General features: G+C 46.9%; 1 protein-coding gene across 1 annotated transcript in view; it reads left to right on the top strand.

Annotated features, from left to right (window-relative positions):
* Window positions 1–14,321, top strand: part of LOC119395793 (uncharacterized) — a 75,143-nt gene extending 60,822 nt beyond the window's left edge. Inside the window, exons 7-9 of the mRNA XM_037662801.2 lie at window positions 5,169–5,317; window positions 10,448–10,574; window positions 13,858–14,321. Of these exons, the coding sequence (XP_037518729.1) occupies window positions 5,169–5,317; window positions 10,448–10,574; window positions 13,858–14,077 (496 nt within the window). The 3' untranslated portion in view covers window positions 14,078–14,321. The remainder of the gene's footprint in view (window positions 1–5,168; window positions 5,318–10,447; window positions 10,575–13,857) is intronic.
* Window positions 14,322–27,113: the final 12,792 nt, after the last annotated feature.

Here is a 27,113-nt window from a genome sequence, read left to right on the forward strand (position 1 = left end):
GTTCCTATTTTTTATTTCTTTCTCTCTGTTTCTCGCTTGCTTCCTCTTTTTTTTTCAATTTTTATATGTGGTATTATATGTAGCTATGATCATCATCAAGATTCTCGAAGAACAAGAGGAAGAAAACTTCTCTTTGGCGCGAGAGCGAGCGCTTCCGGTACTAGCGTAGCTACAACGGACAACGGACAAGCCTCGACAGTAAGGAGCTTCGCCCCTAAATCTTCGACCAGCGGTGACATCAGCGCGCTTTGCCTAGAAACCGGTTGCGCAGCTGTGCACCTGCTTCGCTACCGCATACACTGCTCCGTCACCAACCCCCCGGCCGGGACACTGCGCGCAACCGCTTGGTCACGCCAGACGTGACGTCACGGCCAAATGCGCATTCACTCTTTCGTTCTCTTCAGTACCATCACGTGGCGGCGGCGCCAGGCGCGCACATGGGGAAACCAAAGATTGGCACTGCCGATGAGGAAGCCGCTTACCGGGAATCGCGGCGTGCTGCCAAGCGAGTCTGCTGGACTCGACTTGTTTAACGTAGTCCACGACGTTGTACGGCCGCAACAGCGAGAAGCTACAGTCCTGGACTCGACTGAAACTTGGTATCACTTGGCATTACCTCGTATAACTTAGCATACCTTGGCATCACTTCGTATGGCCAAGCCCAGCTAGGAACTGATCAGCTCCACTGTTGTTTTGCCCTTGCACCGCTATGCCAGATACGCCCGGCTTGGCAACAAGGAGCTTTTTAAGCTCGTCGTTGGTCCATGACACGTGAACAGAAATGATCATTATCATGAACAGGCACGCGCTGTCTTCGTCCTCTTCTTCACCGTCATCGTCTTCGTGTCCCGCTATCACGCCCGAAACACGTGCGCCGATTTCTCCGGCGCGGGATGCAATAACGCTGATGGACGAGACAACGAGTACAGACAGAATGATAGAGTGAGATAAATATAACTAAGCAGAGAAATATGGACAGACAGATAGAAGGGAGAAAAATAAAGACAGCGAAAATAAAGAGAAAGACGCAGCCCGACCTGCTCCGCATTTTTTTCAGGCGTGGTACCACCAGTGCGAAGCTGCCTTTAATGAGAGCCGCTTTACAACATATAGTTCAAGAGCGTCCATGCAAAGGATATTCTGCGATTCCAAAGCAGCACTTCAGAGTCTGCAGTTTGCCGTGCGTAAGATGACTCGTGAACAATTGGCGCATGAAATAAGAAACTGTTACCATCAAGCTCGAGCAAGAAGACATATTATGTATCAGTGGCTACCAGGACATACGGGTATTACAGGGAATCAATTAGCCGACGATGCAGCCCGCTGAGCCCATGAAGGAACCAGAGTGGTTCCGACAACTCTATCAAAACCATCGCGAATTTAGCGCTCCATTGCGACGCTGTCATGTCGCCTTTGGTTGGGCGTTGCATTCACAAAAGTGTACTCGTTTCGCACCGGTATGGCGGACTCCTCTACATGCGACTCCTGGGGAACCGAAGAGATACTTGAACACGTCCTGTGCAGCTCCGCTCGCTATGACGCCCAGCGATGCCCGCTCCGGATGCTTTCGGACCAACTGGACTCGAGACCATTTTCTGTAGACAAGAATGTAAGACCTTGGACATGTGCTTCGAGAGCGCAGAAAGCAGCTAAAGCGCTACTGAAGCACCTGAAAGCAACAAATCTGAGCGACTGCCTGTAGACTTGATGTGCTCTCCCAAGTGTGCTCGTGATTGTGTCCATCCCTCTTCTCTTCCTCTGTCGCTCTTTTCGCCCCCTTATCCCTTCCCCCAGTGCCGGGTAGCAAACCTGACGTGCGTCTGGTTTACCTCCCTATATCTCCTTGCTTCTCTCTCACTCTCTTCCTTTAGTCTTTTGTTCTGTCGGTTTTAATACTAATCACTGCCAATTACTTCCATGCTGTCCTTATGCTGTCAAAAAAAATTGCGAAAACGTGACAAACATGGCATAAATGAACAATTTAGACCTTCAAATTGTTTGTGAAGAGAGAAGACCAGCAAAGCTGGGGAAGTGTTCCGATTAGTGATGCAGAACTATCGATAGCTGAGTCACTATCGAACTATCGATGGTAAAAAATACGATCGATAGCGCTATCGATAGTAAAAAATTCGGCGCTACTATCGATAGTGTAATATCAACAGCACGAACTCATTGCAGAATAAGCTTGGTTCCCCGCGCGCGTGGTACATAGAGGAGTCGGAGGAGCAGGCTGAAGGGCATGAAAGTTGACGTCTTCGCCTGAGTGCTTTCCTGACACATGATCATAAGTAAAACTATTCAGCTGTAGCGGAAAGGAAGCCGTTACATGGCATAGAACTGCGCAGCTTGAAATTGATATTGCATTTTATGATTTCAAAATAAAAAGAATGATCCAGAACTAAGTTTGGTAATTGTAAGATCTAAATGGTTGCTTTTGAATATGAATTTATTGATAGACATATGTCGCCATTTTCACTGCGGAAATAATTTCACTCGCAAAAAATTTGCTCATAAATTAAGTGAAGCTGATAGCTGGCTATCGCGAATATTTTGGCAATATTTTCGCATGCTCAGATTTGGCTCATTTACGACTGCAGGTGACGCTCGTGCATTTCCGAGCACTACGCCCCGTCGTTGTAGGCGTGAGTGTTGATCACTGTACGAGCTTGACATATCGGTAATAGTGGTAGCCCATCCGTGTATGAGGCAGCGATGAACTTTCATAAAAAAGAAATGAATAATAATATGTGGGGTTTAACGTCCCAAAACCACTATTTGATTACGAGAGACTCCGTAGTGGAGGGCTCCGGAAATTTCGACCACCTGGGGTTCTTAACGTGCGCCTAAATCTAAGTACACGGGCCTCAGACATTTTCGCCTCCATCGAAAATGCAGCCGCCGCGGCCGGGATTCGATCCCGCGACGTTCGGGTCAGCAGTCGAGCGCCATAACCACTAGACCCCCGTGGCGGGTAAGAAATGAAATGCATCAATAGTTTTATATCTCGCGTAGACTCTCACGTGTGTCGAATTGATAGGAAGCGCTACATGCCTGCGCATGCGCAGATAAGTGTTCGCGTCTACTTCCTTGGCGGCGCGGTACGCTTTTTCAGTTTCTAGTCTGTTTTTGTGTTGTCCCGATCTACTCTCTTGTGTCTGTGTCTGCGCACCGACTTCATTTATCATGAATCCGTAACAACTAGCTCAACTTTCTGATTTGCTAAGATAGGTGTAACCTTAACAGACAAGTAAGAGAAAAGTGCGTCAGGGAACAAACGCTTGTTAAGGACATCTTTGGCGAAAACAGGAGAAAGAAGGGTAGCGAGAAGGAAATATAATAGCTGGTCATTAAGAGAAACAGACTGGATTCCAAGTGAAGACAGGCGCACCAGAAAGAAGCAGGAAGTTAGGAGTGCCGAATCAGACTAAGAATTTTGGGCGGACAACGAGGCTGCAGCAAGCACAGGCCACATTAAGGCCTCTGCCGTGCGTGGTGACTGGTCATGCTGCTACCGCGGCTCCTGATGATGATGATAGTGTAATTACCTGCACATGATATCTAAAAATGGACCTGTTATGCAATATGCGCTGAGTTTAGTAAAGACAGTGTTGGGATCAAGGCAAAGAAATGCTCTACAGTAATCGAAAAAACCGATATTCGTTCATCAATTTCTGCTATGACCTCGTCTGTAGACGTGATTAGGGCAAGGTTAGTGGAATATCCGGGACGAAAAGCACACTGTCTTGCTGTTAATAAATGGAACTTATACAAGTAATTAGAGGGACGCTGTTCAAATAGTCTTCCACTACGTTGCTAAAACAAGGCGCAATCGACATAGGCCCGTATTTAGCTAATAAAGTGAAGTCTCCTTGTTTTAGGAGCTGGCTCGCCAAGTTCTTAAGCTGGGGCAAAGTCCCGCGCCGTAAGCGTTTTAGTTCAACCGGCTACCGCTACACGCGCAGCTCGCACGAAAGAGAAGTCTTCTTCATATTGTTCTTCGAGCGCCTTTTGATGATACTAACGCAGGCAAAACCATGTATAGCACAGCCAACTGTAGCATGCGGCGCTCGCTCCACACCGGCAGTGCGCTTCAAATACTAATAACATGAACGGAGATGACAAGGCGGCGGAGTGGAGGGCTCGTAAGGCAGCAGCATCGCGGGCTCGCCGCCAGGACCCTACGGTGAGAGCTCGCGAGGCCGCACAGAGACGTCAGCGTCGTGCGGACCCCGAGATACAAGCCCGCGAAGCCGAAGCAGCGCGGAAGCGGCGCTAAGAGAACCTCGAAGTGGTACGGGCGCGAGATGCCGCGGCCAAGCGCCGAAACCGGTCGCTACCTGAAGTTGGTGGAACCGATGCGCGCTTCAAGCACGATTTCCTCGACCACACATTCGGCCACAGCTGCAAGGTCTACGACCGCTTGTGGTTCGACAACACCCTAACCACAATCGCTACTATAACAACGTGTGACGTCTTTATATGACAGTAGAGGAATTGTACGGAGCATTCATGGTTTACCCGATTATCTCTGTGCCAGCTCCCAACACCATTCACTTCGTGGATATGGCGTGATTTTTTATAGACAGGAATTATTTTTGATGACTTAATGAATTATTTTTGATCAAGCAGCCATTTATAGATTAAATAAACGACGTGGCTGATCGGCGACGGTGATCCGGTGGTTACTGTGTTCGAGTGCTGACCCGAAGGTCGCGGGATCGAATCCCGGCCGCCGCGGCCACATTTTCGGTGGAGTTGAAAATGCTGGAAGCCTGTGTACTTAGATTTAGGTGCACTTTAAAGAACCCCAGGTACTCGAAATTTCCGGAGCCCTCCACTACGGCGACCCTCATAATGACATTCTGGTTTTGGGACGTTAAACCCCAACAACGATTATTATTAGCAACGTGACTAAACGTTTCTCATATACTGTCTACAATTTCGTTGCTGTGATAACAGCCTATGAAATCTGAACCAGGGCTACAATGTTGCACATTCACAATCGTAGTGCCAACTTCACCAGGTGTAATTGAAAAAAGAGTAATTATGGCGATACGTGTGACATGGGACTGTAATTATCACCTGGGATATTTATTCGTAAGCAGCAAAAATAGTTGGTGATGACGTGCGTGATGGGATTTCAATGCCCTACTGTCTTTTGTGCACAGGACATACGAGAACGTGATTGGGTGCAAGAAGAACATCCTAAGCAGCGATTGTTACACCAAGGCTGCCCGAAATGCTCTGGAGAGGAACATCAATGCCTTCGACACGGCGCGCAACTGGCTATGTGACGACGGGCGGGCCAAACTGCGTGGTACGCTGGTGACGGCCGTCGTTGGTCATTATGTTGTAACTCTTAGCGGCGCGGGTAACGTGTGGTTTTTAGGAATCGAATCTTGGCTGAGGCTGTCACATTTTGGCAGAAAGACGGGAAAGCGCCTTCCTAATAAAATTTTCATCAAGTGCGCTCTGCGTGCTTACGCCGTAAAATTTGTGCTGAATGACATGCCTTATTGCTCTTTTGCTTATGGGTATTCTATATTTTACAGGAGAGCTGTTATTCTCGAGGTTGGTCGTGTGTCTTAGCTATAAAATTATCATCATCATGAACCGGCGCGCGCTCTCTTCTTCACTCGTCTTGTGTTTCGCTCCCAGAACACGTGTGCCAATATCTCTGGTGTAGGATGCAATAACCCTGATGGGCGAGAGAATTGGTACACAGAGAGTGAAATAAAGAGCGAGAAAGAGAAAATCTCGGCTAAAAAATTTGTTCGCGAGAGCAAGCACAGCCATGCATAGCACGGTATAGGAAGGGGTGGGAAAGAGAGAGGTCAGAGGATAAAAGCCAAGCCAGGACCAGCTAGGTGCCCATCAGCTCTGCTGTGACCCAGTGTTGCGTGACTTAGTGCAAGCTGCGATAATTTTTTAGACATTGCGCTAAAAAGAGCTAAACACAACTCGTGTCATACTGGTGTCACACGGGCACTTTCGATCGCGAGGAGGGCCGATCCGGATTAGACTCGATCCGGATCAGGCGCTGCTGCACGGCCACTCTAGTAGCGATCTAGCCCAATCGAGATCAAGACGATCGCGATCAGCACATCGCGATCTGGCGATTTGACTGACGTCTGTGCGAAGCTCGGTGGGGATTAGTTTCGACTGTGTAGCAGCGGGCATTGTTTATCGCGATCAACAAACCCGATCCGCATTGGCCCTGATTGCGATCAAAATGCCCGTGTGACACCGGCATCATAGAAGTACTTAATGTGCACTTTAAAAACTACCAAGCAAGCATAGAGTACCTAAACTACCTTGCAAAGCGTCTTCCCCTGTCTGACGCAATTTTTCTCCATTATTCTTTGGTCCTGCTCAAAACAGATGCGTGGTGTACAACGACAAGAAACATGCTTGATCGTTTGGCACTTGCTTTGTTCTTTTCCGTGCTGTGTTTAGCTTGTTGCTCAACGTGAGAAACAACATAGATGAGGACATGATTGACGAGGAGCATGATGAGGAACATACTTGAAGCGATCACCGAAAAGGATTTAAAAGGGCTTGAGTTTGATTAAGGCTATTGAGAACAGACATGCTAAGACATAATGACGACGTGCAACTTCTGCGAGTTGCCTGAGCCTACTGACAAAAAAAGCGTGAAGCGCGCTACATTGGTTTTTAGCAGGAGTGGGCTCGAGCCTCGAATCACGCATGCGCCAAGTTTTGTCACAATAGAGGTTTTGAAGCGCAGTGAGATCTAACGTCCACCCAATAACTGTAAGGAGAACAGAACAGGCAACATCACCAGGGCCGCAGCATGCGTTTGCACTAAGGGTAATCTACCACTTCGTTTATTCTGCTCGTAAACTGGCGTAGGTAAATCAAGTTCGCAAACGACGTGAACGTCGGTTTAATTAAGAATTCGGGCGATATGATGTGTATGTAACTGGAGGCGCGTACTTGCGCTCAGCAGTCCGTAGCCTAAGAGGCAAAAAATTGTTCTTGTAACCTCCATGCAGCGTTCTGACTCGGTATGAGGCACTATGTGTAGACAAAGGAAGGACCGCAAAATTTATGGATTCTACACCCGCCTAACATAAAGCTGAAAACAACGTTTGTACGCGCAAATACGCAACTTGAGAATTCACTGCCTCAGCGATTGCGAAGTGCACGTTTCAAAGAGAGAGGGCAGGTGTTTTACAGGTCGGTTTTTCGACAGGCATAGAACAGAAGTAATGCGACCCACACTTTGATTGGAATGTTCAATTGGAGAATCGAGCGCACTTTGTACATATAGTGATGTTTGCTGAAACATAAAAATGACACACAGGAGAAAATGGTTTGCTGCCCATTGAAACATTCTTTGCAGGCTTAGTTGCCCTTTACCATTGCGCTTCCTCAATCACCACTGTCAGCAAAGGTGAACGGTCACGTAACGCGGCCTTCAGATTAAGTGCAATGCGGAATAGCAGTACCAATACCGGATGTCCGACCGCGTAATGCACGAGAACCACAACCGCAGTAGCACTTTAACTATATAGCTTATCATGCAGCCAGAGTTTTCGAAAGCATAAATCCGCATAAATCCGGAAGCATAAAACCAGCACTCTGTACCATGTCTTGTGTTTCGTTTCGTTTGTGCTGTTTTTACCTATGAACTATGCATCACCAACTAGCCTGCCAGCAAATGTTACGGAAGCATAAAAATGTCACCAGTTTTATTAAAAAAATTGTATTTACGGAGGCCTTTTAAAAGTCACGTGAAATGAAAAGAGCTGGGCTTTCAAGAAGTAGCCCTCGCAAATAAGCATTTTTTTATTTAATAAGCTAGTACCAAGCTGGGGTCCGCTCAGAAGTTGCTGTTAGTCGTACGCATGATGCCAGGATTACTGCAAAGTATTAAGCCTGAGCCGTAAGTACATCCATGGTCATTCGATACCTTTTATTGAATTAATTTATTGAGGGACTATGGTGCATCTTTTTTTTTTTGCAAAAAAAACGTAATAATAATAAATCCGTGGACAGCTATGCGTTTTTTATCACTGCGCTGCCAATGCCGCTTGCCATTGAAGCTATGCGCGACGAGAGACCGGTGAAGCCGAAGCAGCCACCAAAGCCGTCCAGGGTTCGCAGCAGCTAAGTCCTCAGGCGCCGTTTTGTCCTCAGGCACAATTTCGGCACCGTTTAGCTGGGACAGACGCCGGCTTTTAACACTGAAGCTGTTTGAGCCATCGGTAACTTGTACTCCGTCGTACAATACTACACAGGTGGGTATGCACCACAGGCATCGGGCAAGCCCCACTATTGAGTACAACAGGTGCGCGCGTTAAACGAAAACTCTGCTCGGTGAAATGCAACACGTGAAAGATAGAGAAAGGAAGAGGTATAGAGGAAGAGAAAAATAAGATATATAGAGAGAAAAATAGAGGGAGAAAAAATAGAGAGAAATAAAGGGAATACAGACATAAAATACTAGAAAGACAAAGACATAGAGAGAGAAAGAAGCAGAGAAAGAGGGAAGGGAAGACAGCGAAGTAAAGATAGAAAGGGCGAGAAAGAGAAAGAAAGAAAGAGAAAAAACAGATACAAAATGAGAAAGAGAATGAAAGAGAAGAAAGAGAGAAAGAAAAAAAAATAAAGAGAAACGAGGAAGGCCACGCAGCTCCGCCCTTCCTTCAGGCTTGGCACCACTAGGCGCCGTTTCTCTGGCACAGACGCCGGTTTTTTCGCTCAATGAACGACTATTGCGTGTTGCGGTCAACAGTTACCCTTGGATATGCTACCGGCAGTGACAGAGATGGCTTTCTCGTTCTTAAAAATTCTTAATTATTTAACGTCAACATAGAAAAACGTGAAAATGCCTCATCAGCTTGACGTTTCAGTAAGGACGAATTGGCAATGTCCACAACAATAGCAGTGTCGGAAATGGAAACTGAAGTTCAACAACGACGTCTGCTCTTTTGAATTAGTGAAACCAAATGGACTCGATTAGTGCGACACGTAAACCGAATGGTATATGGAATAATTCCCGAGTATTGGGTGGCCGTTTTTTCTCAATAATATGGCATGACGCTTACTCCTTAGCAATCACCACGTTAAGATATTGCTCTCATTGTATAGCGTGATATGAAGTATTGTTTATTCTCAACCCACGTACATATTCCATTACGAACTAATACGTAGAATATTATCATACACACTGCGCTTCCTGAGACTAGCGTCGGTATGCATCAGCCATGAAAGTGTGGCTCACTAACACCGCAGCGATACAGTTCTCCGTAATACCAATTCGACATTATACCAACTGTTACAAATGGAGAGATGAAATGTGTTTGCTGGAATTGTGTATTAGACCATTTTCATAATTGTAAAGCTAGCTTTCCTGTGATCCAGTTAGCCCACATAATCGTGGCTAGTCACTTACTGCAAGCAGCGTGTTCAAGCGCAGTTTGATTGCCCTATGACGCACAAAACGTGTACTCAGCTCTGTTGATGTAAACACGCATAATAGGCAAGCCCGAGAGCTTGCAACTAGGAACTCGTCTCCACTTGAAGGACAACAGGTTTCGCCATTAGTTGGGCTAATATGCAGCGCAGAAAAGCGTACTTGCGGATTATGATAATGGCCTACTGATCATGCAAACACGGGACGACTTGCAATATTGATAAGCTATTCTAATTAGGATCGTAGCAGATCGCAAACAACGCTTATTGGATTCAAAATTCCAGTAAAATGCAAAGATGCGGGATTAGTCTCAAAATTTCAGTTTCAAAATATATAAATATCCGCGCACACTTGCATGAAACAGTCCCACGGCCATGTATCTATTTATTACAGCGGGGCTATTATACGCTAGTTACCAGTGGATCGCCGCGTGCGTAAACCGAACGGGTAGACTAAAAGCAACAGCGGCTGCCGTCTCGCAACTGGCCGCTGCGGCTGCTGCCTGTTGTATACGGCTGGTGCTGAAGCGTGACTAGAGTGCAGCATACGGCTGCTGCTGCAGTTTAGTCGCGCGTCACTTTTCAGATTTCGCGGCCTTTCCTTAACAGCCGGGAAAAATGAACGCGCAATTAGTAGGTTGTTGAAAATAACGCTGTTAGATGCCATTTGAACACGCCTACGTAGGCCTCATTGACATTTTAATAGCTGTGTGAGTACTTACCAACTTATAGACATAAATGTGACTAATAAATAAACATCATTAGTAAAAAAATATTAGTGACTACTAAAGTGTACTAGTAACAATATGTAATAGGTATGCTTCGTGTCACGCCGTTCCTCTTCTGTTAAAATCGTGCTGCGTGATAGTTGGGACACCCTGCATATACAAAAGCGAGAGCATTGACCTGAATTCTAGATAGACCGAAATTTGGTCGCAAGATTGCGTTATAAAGGCGACAAATCCCGAGTTATATTCGACAAAGTCTTTTTAACATGTCTTCGCAGAATTTGCTGGCAAATTTCACAACGATGGTTGCAGCCCGAATGATGATGCCATTACCGAGTGCTCCAACGCATTCGTGCACAACGTTTCTCAATCTGGATCCGCTCTGTCTCATGGCGCGGCAAACAAGTGAGTATCAAGCCGAATGCATCGCAAATTTATTGCCGCAAGGTAACACATAAAAGGACGAAGACGGTATGTATTTACGCCATGGGTGTAAAATCAGCGTACGCAGTCTAATTTAAAAGTCTATTAATGCACGAATAAGCGGAACTTTTCTTCTTTACCAATTGCCGGACGACTGCCACGCCATCAAGGCTGGGCAGACACACTCGGAAAAGTATTCCGGAATATAGATATCGAAATACATGAGCTGCAAGTCTGAAATACGTACTGAGATACATTTGTATTTGATGTAACGGGACATTTCGGAGATACATTTGCAAAAAGACGGAAACATGTATCCCGGAATACAGATACTGGAATACAAATAAAAGAATACAGATAGCGAAATATTTTTTTTATTTCAGGGATGCTGATGCCCTGCAACGACATAAGTACAGCTTAATATTTTGAATAATGTTTCAGTGCACTGACAGTAGCAAGTTAAGCATATCGCTCGAATCCCTGACCAACACCAGCTAATTGACAAAGGTATCAATTTAAAAACAATATCTGTTTTACTGAGAAGGCTGTTGCGTTAATTGTACCTAAGCAACAGCAGCATCTCAAATAGGCTGTCTTTTTCACAGCGTCCGTTTGGCCTCAACACAAGATTCGCGAACTCGCGATATGGCTCGCCACCCGAAAAAATTTAGGGTTGCTGCACCGTACTTGATATCGACTTTCGCCGGCAGAGGCCGACAGACCGCGATTGTGCTATATCACATGGGTCATTCTGTGCGTGTGGGGAACGCTTCATCGCTCTCCCTATCAGGGTTGCCGTTGGGTGGATTTGAAAAGTAGCCAGAACTCAAGCTGAAAGTAGCCAAAGTAGCCATGTCATTTAATTTTATCACCAAATTTGTAGCCACATTGAACCGAAGCAATATTATGATTAAAGGTTTTATTAATAAACAATAAATATGTTTTGAATAAGGAAGACCATACAAATAAGACCACAATTATTGCCTCTTGTTTGGCCGGTCTTCAAGGCACACATAAATTACAAATAAGATAGTAAATTATAATAAAATCAGTACGCCATGCATATCGTTCATGTAGAATAGAGTTCTTGCCAGATACAGATTAATTCTGCAACATTTCAGCCAACAGGTCAGTACGAACATTAAACGTTGAAGCAGTTTTTCCTTGAAGCCGCAGATCGAATTTGATGAGTGGAGCTTACAAAATACCAGTCCAGCTTCCGATAGTCAGATATAGTTAGGATGAGCAGTCCAGATTCACTTCGTCACGGATCTCTGTTTTTGTCAAGTTCACACGAGAACACGCGCTGCGCATCAGAATTACAAAAAATTGCGCGCAGCATCAGCATAGATGGTTGGGACGTTAAGCAGCGTGCTAGTTACACGTTTGCCAACATGCATGCAACTTCGGCACTTAGTGTTTGCAGGCGCGTCGTGTGTCGCGTTGGGGTGCCTTGATGCGCACCAACCTGCTGGCGGGACGGAGGACACGTGTGCGCAATCGGCCGATACGACAGAACGGCTTGAAAATAGTGTACTTCATCTGGAAATAATATCAAGATTGCTACCTAATGAGGAATAACAGAAGTTCGAAAAAAGCCAGAAAATTGCCATGGAGCCAACTTGAAATTTTTGTCGCCAGACGGGGTCTTAAAGTAGCCAATTTGGCGCAAAGTAGCCAAACCCTGCTCCCTATGTCGCTGACCGGCGGTACGGCTTTGCTTGGGTTAGCACAAACTCGTCTTTCTTGCCTCCTTGGAAGCATATAAGGTCATTTCTGACGAAAAAAAGTAACGATCGAGACACCCGTGTCCTGTAGATTATCGTCATATAATCGACACATTGCAAAAGTAATTCACTACTGAGATAAAATACATTTTCAAATGTATCTTGATACAGAAATACAGATTCTCAAAAGTATTTCTAAGGTACTGCCGCGATACTGCCCTGCCCTACACGCGACTAGGTGATGGTTTCAGAAAGCGCGGTCCAGGTTAGCTTTCGTTAAAACTTTGCCCTTATGCGCGGCAGCAAGCAATCCACAAGAAAGCAGATTAGGGTGTTGTGAACGGATAAACTATGATCTTTGGCGGAATGATACTAGTGATTTGAGAAGTATTGCACAGAAGCGCCATGGATGCTCCCTGCTTGCTAATTTCTACAACGTACATGGACAGTGCAATTGCATTTAAGTGAATATCCATGAAAGAACAAGTATCCTGTACAGCGTCTCCTTCTGTGTCGATTCATTTATGTAGCCTGATGGCGCAATGGCCAATATGAACCAGGACAATGTTTCTTGCCTTTAATGAAGATTGCAAAATGTGAGCGTAATGCGGCTGTAAAAGGCATTGTGACGTGCCGTTCTGGCCGTCGGTTTCTGTGGGTTCTGAGGCGGCGTGAGAGAGACAACCGAACACATTGTAGCTGTCTAGAGCAAGACACTGCCTGACCCTTTTCTTTATTGTTGGAATCTGCCCGAGCGCGGCGCCGATCTTCGCGAGGCGAGATTCGAACCCGCGTACACACCATTCGAAAGCAAGCGGCTAGCAGAGCCCAGCATAACCTTGCATAGTGCAGTATAGCAAGGGGGTGGGAAAGGGAAGTGAGGGTGAGGAGGAGGGAATGGAGAAGGGGAGAGGGTAAAATATACCATAGAAAGAGCTTGAAGATATTGAAACATAGCTCAAGAAAGAATAGGAAAGAGAGAAACGGGGAGAATCAAAGAAAGAGAATTATATAGAGAGCGAGAGAAAGAGATAAAAAAAAGAAGTGAGCAATACAGGTATAGGGACAAAGAAATAGAAAATAGCGAAAGAAGACCGAGTAAGAGAACGAAATGGAGAGAGAGAGAGAAAGAGAAATAGGGAGGTGATGGTGAGGAGGAAGGGAATGCTCGGCTGCTACCTCAGTCTTCGCAGCACTAGTGCGGAGCTGCCCAACCTTTTTTTTAGCTCACTGCTTGTCCATGGTGCTAAGATGAACGTTATCTTTGTTTTTACTCCTTTTATCCGATAGGAACTTAGTTTGCTATCCAAGCAATAGCAATAGACTGTGCTGAATGTCAAGTCATTTGTGTTATTTATTGTGTACAAAAAAAATGCGAAAGCATTGACTCATTCGCTGCAAAATGTCAGTGACCTTTACTGCATGTGCTGTACATTTTGTTTTCGTTAAATTTCTGTCGTCCATAAGATGTGTCATGATATTTAGGCTGATGGAAACAATGTTGTTGATTTGGGCCTCTTGAACACATCTCTTCGCAGGCTTTTCCAGGACCAGATAGATTGCATCCGGAGCGAGTTCCAGAGTTGCCAAGTCTCCCTCGCCGTTGTTGACGGCTACCTACAAGCCGCACGCACGGCGTTTGTCACTGTTAAGGCTTCCGGTGCGACCAGAGCATCCGCGAGCTTGCCTTGCCTGTTAGCAATAGCTTTATTCTTTGCAGGAGTGATAGTCGAACGCGTGGTTTCTGTATCTTTGTGAACGGCACGGAGGGATCTGAGCAGCACTGCAGGAAATAAGGCAGAGAATGCAGTATTGCGAAAGTTGTGATCTCAAATAGATTTGGCTCATACAACATTGGTGTATGACGTCAAACAAGCCCTGCCTTAGAAACTGTGTTCTCCGTTGGCACACAGTCACGGTGTTCTTACCAATATTTGACGCACACGTGGCGGCATTTTAGCGGCGAGCTGTGCTAAAATGTAGTTTGATTCTCGCCGTAATTACCGCCACAATACATTGTTGTGCAAACCGAAGTTGTGTCCAATAAAGGAATGACCATTGATGCACGCCCGTTTTCTTGCAGTTCAGTTGTACATCAATACTACCAGAGCGACGATGTGTAATGAAACGCACATCGGTTAAATAGAATACGTTTCTGGCATTCGGAAGACTCATAAAGTAGTTCTGCCATGTCTAGCAATCGAACCCATTCCTGAGCAACTTACGAGCTCCCATCAATGTCCAAGGATATGGATACATGAAAAAAACTTATGGCAAACAGGAGCATGTTTAGGCTAGTTGGTGAAGATTCATATTTCTTCAGGTTTGTCTTTGTGTAGTAGCTGCAAGTCATGTGTCGGGTAAACTGGACGTTGTGCGAGCGATCGTACAAGAGAACATTAACTTTCAATTAGAAGTACAGGTCACGCGTATTTGCCTGCGAATTTTCAAAGCTCCATGCATGCTCCGATTTTTCGGGGGAAGTAGATCCTGTGAAAAATCAAAGATACAAGAGCCCTGCAACTGTTGGAAGGCTTTTATGTATCGTTGAGAGGGAGTGCTTGCGTGATCGGGTGCTCTGGTAGAGAGTGAGAAGTGTTGTTTTCATGACCATTTAAATAGTTCTGTTTTAATGGAATCACCTCTTGCGCATATGCGATGCCACGCCAATCCGTCTGTTTGCGCCGGTCCGTGTTGACTCACGAGACCCAAGCCTCGTTTCTGGCTATTGTCGCACAGGGAAGTTGCTGGCAAATAGTGGTTAGTAGGTTCTTGCAGCGTGCATTGAAAAGTCTTGACACTTCAGATCCGTTTGCTGCCAAGACCTCTTTGGAAGTCGTCGACTCCTTTAGGTCTATTGGGATATGTGCCAATCCTGCTCTGTCCATAGATGTTGAGGACCTGCCCTATTAAACCCCACATCAGCACCTGTTCACAGCAACACATGAACTTGTTGAAGAACGAGGAGAAAAAGCCTGTATAAACCCATGCGCTTTGTTCCTTGATTCTTTTATCTAATGTTTCAAGCTTTAGCTGTCACATACGCTAGTGTCCTATAACAATGGTGTCTTCGTTCAGAGAAGGGACGTCTACATCAGACCTATGGTTGCCTCTGTCTTGTGCCAAATTGTTTGCCCTAAGTTTGACAGGGCTGTAAGTCAAAGGCTGCGCTACGAAACAATTGTGCAAGTTTTCCGATACGTGGACTATGTTCAGGGCTTTTAAAACCTAACCTTGATGGTAGCCTAGAACGATTCGCAGAAAGTATATTGATGTGTTTGGAAGTCACTTCCCAGGATATGAGTTCACTTATGAACTCTGTAATCAGAATTCAATTAGATTTCTCTATTTGGACAATAAATTTCAGTATGAGGGTCGCGTAATCGGCGTTACTGCCCTAAGGTCCAGAAAATCCATCGCCCTGTAAGAATCACCCTGCTCCAAATTGATAAAGAGAGGCATCGTTTTTTTTCTATCCTTCACGAACGCTCTAAACAACAGCTGCACGTGATCCACGCAGGAAAGTTTTGGTGCTTAAATGGCCAGGTTCACTTCGGAAGGGCGCCCGAATACGCTGTTGGCAACAGTGGCTGAAACTTTATGCAGTAAGCTGACAAGAAAGAAGCTAGTCAAGGTTGACGACGGCACAGAATCCTCGAAGAGGAAAAAGGTCGAAGTGATGCCGTACCTCCGTGCCGTGTCTCAAAACCTTAAATGTGTGGCCACAAGTAATGGTACTCCGCGATGTTTTCTGCGCCTAGAAAACTGGCAAGGCTGTGCAAAAGCATCGCAGGAGAGAAGCAAGATGCGAGCAGTACTTGTGGAAAAAAAAACATTCTGCTGTTTTCACAAAATGAGCATCGTCTTTAGAACATCAGATACCTACCTCTCTCCTGCGGTAGGCCCCATGTTGGCCAGACGGGCCAATGCCTGAATCGGTGCATATGTTAACATCGCAGCGTGCTCGCAACTGGCACAGGAAGGCACTTGACCTTGCATTGCAAGAGCTGCGGATGCAGATAACTTTTTGGCAGTGTTTCGATTGTGGAGAGGGAACGTAATAGACGAAAAAAACAAATAAAACAGATAAGAACGACGGTGCATGTCCGGCGACCCGCTTTAATTTCGCTAGAAAAAAAATGCATTTGCTATCCGAGCTCCCAGGACAACATAACTAATCATAGTTTCACGACAAAAAAATTTTTCCTTCGTCAAAAAAAAAAAAGAAAAGAACAGAAGTCTCCACTGAGCCAGTGCCACTTTTTGCGAATTGCGCGATCCTACAGCAAAGCTATTGTACCTGTCGGGCTCAAAAATTTTCTTGGCATACTGTCGATACCGTCAATTTAGAAAATGTGGTTATCATACGGATAACCACATTTATTTTATTTTGTTATACGGAACCAGATAAAATCATGACAGATTGCCCTAATGTTATAGAGCCCCTGCCCCTGATGTGAACGCACTCACGTTAACGCCTAGTGGCACATCTCCGTACCGACGACTAATGTCCATGATCATGATTTAATCATTGTCGTAGCTAAAATTGTCAATATATACCTGGACACCACATATGGTGAATCTCGCGCAAAGGCGGCATCAAGAAGCACATTGTAAACACTGATACTCGATATGCACTCCTTCAAAGCGTCGTGAAACGCGAAGGGAAACGCGAAAAGCGTCGTGTCTTCCCTCTAGCCTGGCCGTTAATTCTCACAGGGCGAGCGGGCAACGCGGTTCGACAGCCAAGCGAGGGTCAGAGAGCTAGTTTGTGATATGGATGGATGCATTGATCGAAGCTTGGGCTAAAGCCGCCACCTCGCGGTGTGTTAAATCCTTGATGAAATTATACTTCTCCTACTGGATACTCGCCGAATGGGACGGTCGCAGCAACGGCGCCTTGCCAGAGCTAATTGCGGAGGCAGCGAAGATATTTAAAGACGATAGTCTTTCTTGCGGAACTTTAACGCACAAATTTTGGTCTGTCTGTCTGTCTGTCTGTCACCAGATTCAGCCACTCGGCCAAAGTTTATCCACTTTCTGAACGCCCAGGCATCTTGCACTGGTATCTTCGTTCATACTTGTGAACATTGTCGATCAAAAAGCAAATGTTACGCATACCTGAGGCGCAACATCAATACGTAAATTATAGGTGGTGTGTTCCTTTACTAGAAAATACATAGATACGTAATTCTAAAGACCCTAGTGTTTCTTGCGCTGCGCTGAAATTGCTAGTGTTTTTTTGGGGGTGGGGGCTGCGCTGCAAATGCGACGCTAGGAGCCAGATACCGCGATTCAACTTAGAGGAGGAGGACTCATGTAGTACGGCCGGCAGAAGACTATCGTCTTTCGACGACATTTGCAGCGAAGCACGCAGATACGCGGCCATTTTTTTTAATGTTCGAGCCTGGTGGCACACACGTCACCACCCCGTTATAAAAGGGGCGCTCATAGCATTCATCCATCCATCGAACAGCACTGCAAGAGCAAAGTGTGAAAGATAAAAGGTGCGTTCATGTAGCCCCCGCTATGTGTTTGGTGGTAGCTCTACATTCTGCAATAAAGACAAAAAAGTTTGGTGGTAGCTAAGTGGGCTAAACGCCTGCCAGCCGTTGTCGCAGACCGAGAGGTCGTGGGTTCGACTTCTGTCAGCTGAACTTTTTCTGATTTTTTTTCTTTGTCGCCTGATAGCGTTCATTTTACTGACGTACTTCCGTGACGGAAATACGTCATGAAAGTCTTGGTGGACCCCGGCATGAAACACTTGCATGTTAAAACTTGACGAAGCTGCTGTTGGAAGGTCGCCCAGTCGGATAAGTCAATTATGTGGTTGAAATACCATGTCTTCGCGACGCCTGTCAGGAGAAAGAGATGAGACGCAGCTTGGGGGTATCGTCCCAGCGATTAACAGCACTCCCGCGATCGTAGTCGGTCAGCCAGTCCTCCACGTCTTTTCCGCGAAGACCAGTGAAGGGATGGGGGTGACGCTGGTGCCCGTGTATGAAAATAGGAGGCATGGCTTGCGAAGACGGGGTGGAGATGGCATCAGCGCCGGCAAGCTCCTTCTGCGGCGTGCTGCCGGACAGTGGGCGCAATCGGCGGCCTGAACGAAGCCCCAGGGAGTGGAGCGGGCTGGTAGATGAGCGAGGATCGAAAATTCACCGCCATCACGTATGACGTTTTAGTTGGGTTGGCGTTTATTGGCCCCGATGACTCGGCCCCGAACAGGCAGCCAGAGGCGGAGCGTGCACACACACGATGATGGCGATGACATACTGCGACGATGACATACGGCCACAACATATATTGTGAGCCTCGACATCTTGGTGTTTCTTGCCAGACTAGTAGATGACGTCAGAACTGTACTCTTGCAGACGGAGTACCCAACGACGAAAGAGACCAGACAAGTTTTTCAGCGAAGATAACGAGCAGAAGGCATGATGATATGTAATTACTGAGGAGTGGCGTCAGTAAAAATATTGTCAAAATTAGTGTATGGCCCGAACTACAATAAGACAACCTTGGTGTTCTTGATGTTGATATGACATGACGCTAACACCCTGATGTTCTTTCTGGTGAAATGACATTTATTGTTGTTGACCTGAAGTCCAGTGTTGGAAATACACGTCAAAACTTCGTGCAAGCACTCATTATGCTGACAAAAAGTGAAAAAAAAATTGCAGTGGCTTAGCTCGGCTATGCCAGGATATACGTAGCGTTAGCAAAGGCTCAGCTGATTATTCTTAGCTTTCCAGATTGTCCAGGATTATTAGCCTTCTTCTAATCATTCTTCGTACGCTGAACCGCTAATTGCCAGGCAACTACTTCGGGATCCGATGAGATAAGCTTCTCGGCTCTTCTGCGCCGTCGAGCAGCATTTGCGCTCTCCTTCTCCATGGCGTTACGCACCTGCAAACGCCAGTCAGAGAACAGAGCGGCCCAAGCGGCCCAAGCGGCCCCAGCGCAGTGTCAGACGGCGACTTCACAGCGAAGGCGAATAGCTGGCCGCGCGCCGGCGCCACTGTATCTATGGCTACGACGTCACTCCTCTCGAATGCGGCGCAGACCAGCAGCGGCGAGCCGCACGCGGCGGTGGCGGAGTCTGCGCGCCGGGCCGCGCCTACGACGCCACTCCTCCCGAACGCGCAGACCAGCAGCGGCGAGCCGCGCGCGGCGGCGTCGGAGAGCGCGTGAGATGCCAGCTGCGGTGACCCAGCTGTGTGACATCACTGATCCTCGCGCATGCGCAGCATGGCTCATGACCCTCCACGCGAAATCGGCTCCTGCTAGGCAAGTGTAGCTAACGCAACAAAAAATAACGGTGTCAGGTAACAGAGACACGTCTTCCACTTAAAGCCGCGTAGAACCATGTGTATCATGCATTGAAAGATGGCAGGAGCATTAGATAAACCGAAAGACATTACGTTGAATTCATAAAGCCCGCTTGGTGTTGCAAAGGCCGTCCTATTCTAGTCCGCTTCGTGCATAGGTATTTAACAATACCCTCATCGGAGATCGACGCTTGAGAAAATGAAGAGCGTCAAGTGCGTCGTTTATTCGGGGCATCGGGTACACGTCTTTGCGCTTGATCTTATTAAGTGCTCGATAATCGACGCAGAATCGTACATAATCGTCCTTCTTCCGAAACAACACAACAGGAGATGACCAATAGCTGGAAGATGGCCGAATCACGTCTCGTTTGAGTTTGTTAGCAACATTGTCCTCAATGATTTTCCGCTCCGCGGGAGACACGTGATATGGGCGGCGGCGTACATTTGAATTGCCTTTGGTTTCGATGCGATACTGTGACGAAAGTGCGAGCCAGAATTGAATTGACATCAAGTGAAGCGTTATGTTTTTCGAGTAGTTTTGCTTCCTTTTGCGCTGCAGTAAAATCTGAATTTGTTGCGGCAGTTAAAGCACCCGTCGTGGCATGATTATCAGGGTTGAAATGGAGAATCGGACGAAATCTCGTCTGGTCGGGATGTAATGGCATTGTAGAAAGAAAAGACAGAACGCCGACCAAGAAGGTGTCAAAAATATAATAAAATGACGTTTATTATATTTTTGACACCTTCTTGGTCGGAGTCCTGTCTTTTCTTTCTACAATGCGGTTATCAGGGTTGTTAGACAAAGATGTTGATTTCGTGTGGAGGGGCAAGGAAGTTCTTCGGTGTCAGTGAAGCAAGTCACAGCTGTACCCTGGAACAGCAACAGGCGAAGCAGGGCTGACTACGGTGACAAACGCTCCGCAGTCGTGAAACCGCACCAGGCTAGGAGCAATGGTACGAAGCGTCCCGGTACGTAGCTTCCGCACGGTGCAAGGAACACATCACCATTATTGATAGTACTGAACGTCAGCGTTAGAATATGCTCATTACCTGGAGGAATGAAGCAATGTAAGTCGAAATCAAGAAGAAGAAATGAACAGGGCATGTAGCGAGTAGGCAAGGTAACCGCTGGTCATTAAGAGTAATATACTGGATTCCAAGAGAAGGAAAAGGCGCGAGGTGGAGGCAGAAAGTTAGGTAGGCAGATAAGATTAAGAAGTCTGCGGGTACAATGTGGCCGCAGCAAGCAGAGGACCGGGTTGATTGGCGGAACATGGGAGAGGCATTTGCCCTGCACTGGGTGCAGTAGGGCTGAGGAGGATGATGATGAGTGGCAGGGACTTGGCACAAGTTCTTTCCAAACAAGAAAAGCCAGCTGTAGATTTTGATTATGTGGCTTTCTGGAACATTCGACTGCAACACAATCTTCTATTGCCCGTAAATACTTGTCAGTATCGATCAACTGTGTTGACGCAGAAAGAACATTGAGGCGCAGACATTGTGTCCCCAAAGCGTCATTCACTTTGCGACTGAAGTACATAACGTCAACTGATAATCAGCCACAACACCTCCCTTCAGTTTTAAATTAATACAAGCACGTTTGGAGGCTGAACTTGTTTGATAAATAACTGTTACAGCTTGCATCTACCTGATGTATGGTTAATGCTGCCGCGGCATTGTGCAGATTCCTTTATCCAGATTTCTAGAGTTTCAAATTTTCCACCACATAAAGTCTGCGGCTCTAAACGTTAAAGGCGAAATTGAAGGCGCAAACGCCCACGAGACGACTCGCTTAATCAAGAGGCCGTCGTAGCAACAAACATAAATCCCGTGTCTGTTCCCCATTCACCTCTTCCACCCCAAAGTATATTACATTACATGGCACTGTTCACACACTGCAGGCCTTGAATCTCACCTTCTTTCTGAAAACCTGTCAGCTCGACCCGTAAGAGCGGCGTCAGTTGATTTAGCGGCCACGTAGAGTGGCGCTTACTTATTCCACCAAAGACGAAGACAAAGCAGAAGAAGAAAGCGCGACTGCCCGTAAGGCCTATTTCAGCCAGTTCAAGAATTACTCGAGGCAACCGTTCTCACACTATGCGGTTGTTTCCTGAGAAACGAGAGCAGACGAATGCATCGACATGCCAGATGCGCCACGGAAGCGACGAGGTTGGCCTGCCTGTTGGCGCCCCAGGCCCAAGAATCTGCAACGCCATTGAAAAGCAGCAGGCTGTCCAGGTGAAATCCATGGACGTCCCAAGAGGAAGCCGTACTCAGCAGCCGGGGTTCTTGAGGGAAACTAAAGTGAATCGACCAGCGCACAGGTAACTTCGGATCTATGTGTCGCGTTCCACTGTAATCACAGACATACTTGGCTTAGAGAAGTGTCCAGTCATAAATGCTGCGCGATTACATCATAAAGCCAGGGGCCGTATTCTCAAAAGGCAACAATCGCAAAAGTATCGCCTTTGGTGCGCGCTGATTGGCTATCGACCAAAACAGGAAAAGTGAGGGCGCCGTCTAGTACTTCCGTCGACGTGACGGTGCTCTACGGCGCTCCTGCAATGCCTGGAATAAACGAACACACCTTATCACCGTCGGTTGCGGGTGAAGACTAGCATTTCAGTGACGTAGGTGGTAGCTTCTAGTATTCAATCCTCGGTGGATGTACGCAGCATTTTTTGCGCTGTAGCTTTCAGCGAGCATTAACTTGGGGTGTTATCAGTACTCGTTCTTTTTCAGCGCCTGTTTTTTCGTGGTTTGAACGTCCCAGAACATGAACCGTGCGTTGCTCACGTGGCTTATCGCGAGCCGGCAACATGCTGAGATGTTGAGACGATATTGCTGCGGCGGCACACTACAGCTGAACTCTCCGAGTACGCCCTGTTAAACTCTCAACGAAAATACCATTTCACGCGAAGTTGCATTCCTTAAATATTATACTGTGCATTAAACAATCGCGCAAAAAAACGTTGAAAGCACTTTCAACACGTCCTATATTTCAAGTAGCCACAGCCACGCCAGGCCACTGCGTAGAAGCCAGCATACGCTCGAAAACGCCGCACTCGGATCGCTCTGCGCTCGTACGGTACACTCACTCCTGTGTCGTGAGACATTCGTAACACCAACGACCAGTGCAACAATGACGTCACAGGCAAGTGTTTCTTCAGTTATTGAACGCATCAGATTCTACGTCAGATACTATCGCCTTTTCCGATCGTTTGAGAATACGGGCCCAGAACTCACAGATGCTTTAACGCTTGCGACTACTCAAGAGACCATGCCCACTGCTCTATGCGTGAGTCACAGATGATAAAAAAATACTCTTGATCCCTGCGTCATAGGAACTGGTATAACACGAAAGTGAACCGTGGCTTCACAGGAGTAGTTGACTGCGTATTATACATAAATATATGACGGCTTGCACAAAGTTTTGTGTGTGTGTGTTTGAAAGCTGTAGCACCGTTTGACAAATGCACCCACGTTGACGCCTAGTTGCACGTCTCCATCCCGACGACTAACGTCCATGATCATAATTTAAACCTTGTGGCAGCTGAAGTAGTGTTAACATACACGTGGGCGCAATATATGGTGGATCCCGCGCAAACGTGGCATCAACATGCGCATAATAAACACTGGTACACCATATGCACTCATTCAAAGCGCAGTCATTTGACGAGAGAAACGCCAAGGTGCGCGCTCCCCAGCATAGCGTAACCTACGGCTGTGCTCATGCGTATGCCACACAGCGCTTCAGCAACGCCAGACACAAGGTTTGTTGCTTGGGCCGTGAACGCGGGAAGGCGTTCCGCTTCCTGGTGGCGTGTGTCTCTCTCAACTAAAGCACTCACTGCGCGACATTCGCTCGTCGGCGTCATTGCCTTTCTGTGCCACTTAAAGCAGCAGTTTGATTGCGATAGCAGTTATATCGACACACTCGGCTGGTTTTTGCCGTCGCCATCATGTCACGTAGTGTATATGTATAGATAGATAGATAGATAGATAGATAGATAGATAGATAGATAGATAGATAGATAGATAGATAGATAGATAGATAGATAGATAGATAGATAGATAGACAGACAGACAGACAGACAGACAGACAGATAGATAGATAGATAGATAGATAGATAGATAGATAGATAGATAGATAGATAGATAGATAGATAGATAGATAGATAGATAGATAGATAGATAGATAGATAGATAGATAGATAGATAGAAAAATAATTCAGAAAAACGCATTCTGAAGTGCGAATTTGCACGATCAACCCCTCGCTCCGCCGCACGCGGCGTTAGACGGCGCGGCCACAGCGCGTAAGACCCACAGCTTCCTAACGGCTACCAATTTGTATGCACTATTCACCGCGGGCGGTACGCAGAGGTCGGGTGTATTTCCTCGTATTCTCTTCATTACGAGCGAGGTGGCGCGAAGGGCGCGCTTTAAGGGTCGTCGCCGCATTCCTTGCGTTGGGCGCGCTTTGCTAACACCTGTACTTCGCCCTACAGGGCGTAGTCGCCCGCGCCAGCGCGCTTATCTCGTGATGGGGAAGCTTTTTCGTCTCGTGCTTTGTTCGGTGCACGAATGTCCCTTCGCTCGCTGCAGCGGCCGCGTTTGCGAAAGGAGCGCGCTGCTCAAACACAAAGAAGTAACTGTGACAGCTGTTAGTTCGTGCTCGTCCTGTGTGAATCCCGCGCAAACATGGCATCAACATGCGCATAATAAACACTGGTACACCATATGCACTCATTCAAAGCGCAGTCATTTGACGAGAGAAACGCCAAGCAACGCCAGATGCAAGGTGCGTTCGTTTCGTGCGTCCACCTTTGCGTTTGAGTAGTGCGCTTTAAGTGTCGAGCTGTGAACGTTGTTCGCGCTCGTCCTGAGTGCAGTGGCTTAGCCAGGCGGTGGCACACCTGGCCCGTGCCCCCCTTCCACACTTCAGATCAAGAAGCCGCCCCCCGCCCCTCGAAAAAAAATTCTGCCTGCGCACCTGCCTGTGTGTGTTCTTTTCGTGCGTCCTTTGTGCTGGAGCAGCGCACTGCACGTTAGAGGCTGCTTGCCGTTCTTCGCGTCACATTGGTACGCGGATAGAGAAAAGAACCCACGGAGTCTCCGCATTCATGCCATCCATGCTGCATGCAATTTCTTCAGCATCGTAATGGTCAGGCGGCACAGACTCTTTAGATTTCTACTTTCACGTTGTACAGGCTATCCGCGTAAAGTACTACGAGAAAGCAGTATACTCACCATTCGCAATGCTTATGTTAAGTCCCTCCAAGGAATGTGGCCGTGAGACGAATAGCCAATGGCGTGTGCTCTGTCGATGCGCGATCCCCGGAACAAACCCCACTTGTGCCAATTTGCCGGGTGTAAGATACATAAGCAGCGGTGAGCTCCGAGGCATGATTAGCGCGAGCCACGTTCAAGCCAGCTTCAAATGAAGAAATTATGGCGGCTTGGCACTAGTGGTGTCAAGCCTGAGGAAGGACGGAACTGGGCTGCCTTCCTTATTTCTCTTTATTTTTCTCTTTCCTTCTTCTTCTCTTTCTTTCCATTTCTCTCTGTTTCTTGTATATTTTTGTATGTGTTCCTTTATACTTCTTTCTCTTTCTTTCCTTTCATTTTCTCTCTTTCTCAGCCTGTGTTTTTCTTTATTTTCATCTTTTAAGTCTTTATTCCCTTTATTTCTGTCTATTTTTCTCCTCCGCTGTCTTTCTATCGCTTTCCCAATCTCTCTTTTTCTCCCTTTTTTTCTCGCTGTCTTCTATCTCTTTCGTTATCTCTCTTTTTCACGTGTTCGTTTTCGTTTGACACTCGCCCCTGCTTACACAGTAGTGGGGCTTGCCCAATTTCTGTGGCGCAAACCCACCTGAGGAGTTTTGCACAACGGAGCACAACTTACCGATGGCTTAAAGACCTTCACTGTGAAGGGAATAAAGAGCGCGCGTGCCGGTTCATGATAATAATAGTTTTTTTTTTTTTCGAAGGAGCGCAAGTTACCGGCAGCCTAAACAGCTTCGCTGTTAAAAAAAATCACGAGGTGTGCCCCAGTGTATGTTATATGCATTCATTATGCCTATCGCTGTATATTTCTAAACGAATTATGTGAAATGCTGTTGGCGGCACTACGGAAAGCCCGCGAACGCCCGTCAACACGTGAGAAAACGCAAAGCAGCATACCATCTTACCCCCCGCGTGTTCGCCTCATCTTTCCGTTGCCCCAAGGAAGTGCGCGGCGCAGTGAAGCATAGTTACGGGATGGCGCCCAGGGACGCCGCGCACGCTCAACGTAAAATTTTCACAGCAGAGCTCTTTATACTCAGCTTACCACTGTGTAGCGTTCGCAAAAAAATATCATCATCGTGACGGCGCGAGCTCTCCTCGTCATCTTCTTCACCTTGTGCTTCGCTTCTGAGCACGTGCGACAGGCGCGCGCTCTCCCGCTGCGCCGAGATGTCCGGCATGGTATGCAATAACTCGCATGGGTGAGAGAACGAGTAGAGAGAGAGACAGAAAAAGAAAGACAGGGAAGAAAAAAACAGAAGCAAATACACAGAGAAAGAAAGAGACGCAAAGAAGCTGACACAAGAAAGAGATAGAAAAAAGAGTGATCAAGACAGGGAGAGAAAGAGAGAAACACAGAGAAACAAATAAAGAGAAAAAAGATGCATTGAGCGGGAGAGAGAAGGAAAAGAAAGTGGAGGGTAACGTGATGTGAAATGATGTATTAGAGGTAAAGAGAGACAGAAAGAAAGAGGAAGTGAGAAATAGAGAGAGCGCGAAAGAAGGAAAAAAAATGCGGCCAGCTCCCCGTCGCGAACACTGTCGGAACAGCGAATCTGGTGCCCCCCTTCGTCAGGCTTACCCTCACCCATATTTCTGTGCCTCTCATTCGTTCAACGTTTCCACCGAGCCTCGCCCTCGCCCATCTTGGAGCGGCGCAGCCTCCTACCTAGTCGCACTCGCGCCACGCCGCAATGCCTCGTGACCAGAGCTACGCCAACGAACGGGGAAGCCACGACTAAGATCAGCGTCGCTGTGAAATGGAAGAGGAGGGGAACGTGACGTAAAATCACGTAGCAGAGATAAAGAGATAGAAAGAGGAAGCGAGAAATAGAGAGAGAGTGTGTCAGAGAAAGAACGAAAAAGGAGGAGGAGGGAAGCGTAACGTAAAATCACGGAGCACTAGTCTCGTGACGTGTTCCCGCCAAAATCACGCCACACTGGTCACGTGACATCATCTCGCCAAAATATCACGTAGCAATAGCCACGTGACATGTTCTCGCCAAACATATGTCGTTTAAATTAGGCAAGGACATATGCTTGGGAGGGCAGCTTCTCTCTCGGGAGCCTCAACACTACCCTCGCTGTTCAAAATTTCTCAAATAAATATATCTTGTTTACCTTTACAAGTGAGCGTAAGCTTGCATTTTTCCTTGGACCGCATCACCAGTCTGCA

The sequence above is a fragment of the Rhipicephalus sanguineus genome, chromosome 6, assembly GCF_013339695.2.
Source record: "Rhipicephalus sanguineus isolate Rsan-2018 chromosome 6, BIME_Rsan_1.4, whole genome shotgun sequence".
NCBI classification, from domain to species: domain Eukaryota; kingdom Metazoa; phylum Arthropoda; class Arachnida; order Ixodida; family Ixodidae; genus Rhipicephalus; species Rhipicephalus sanguineus.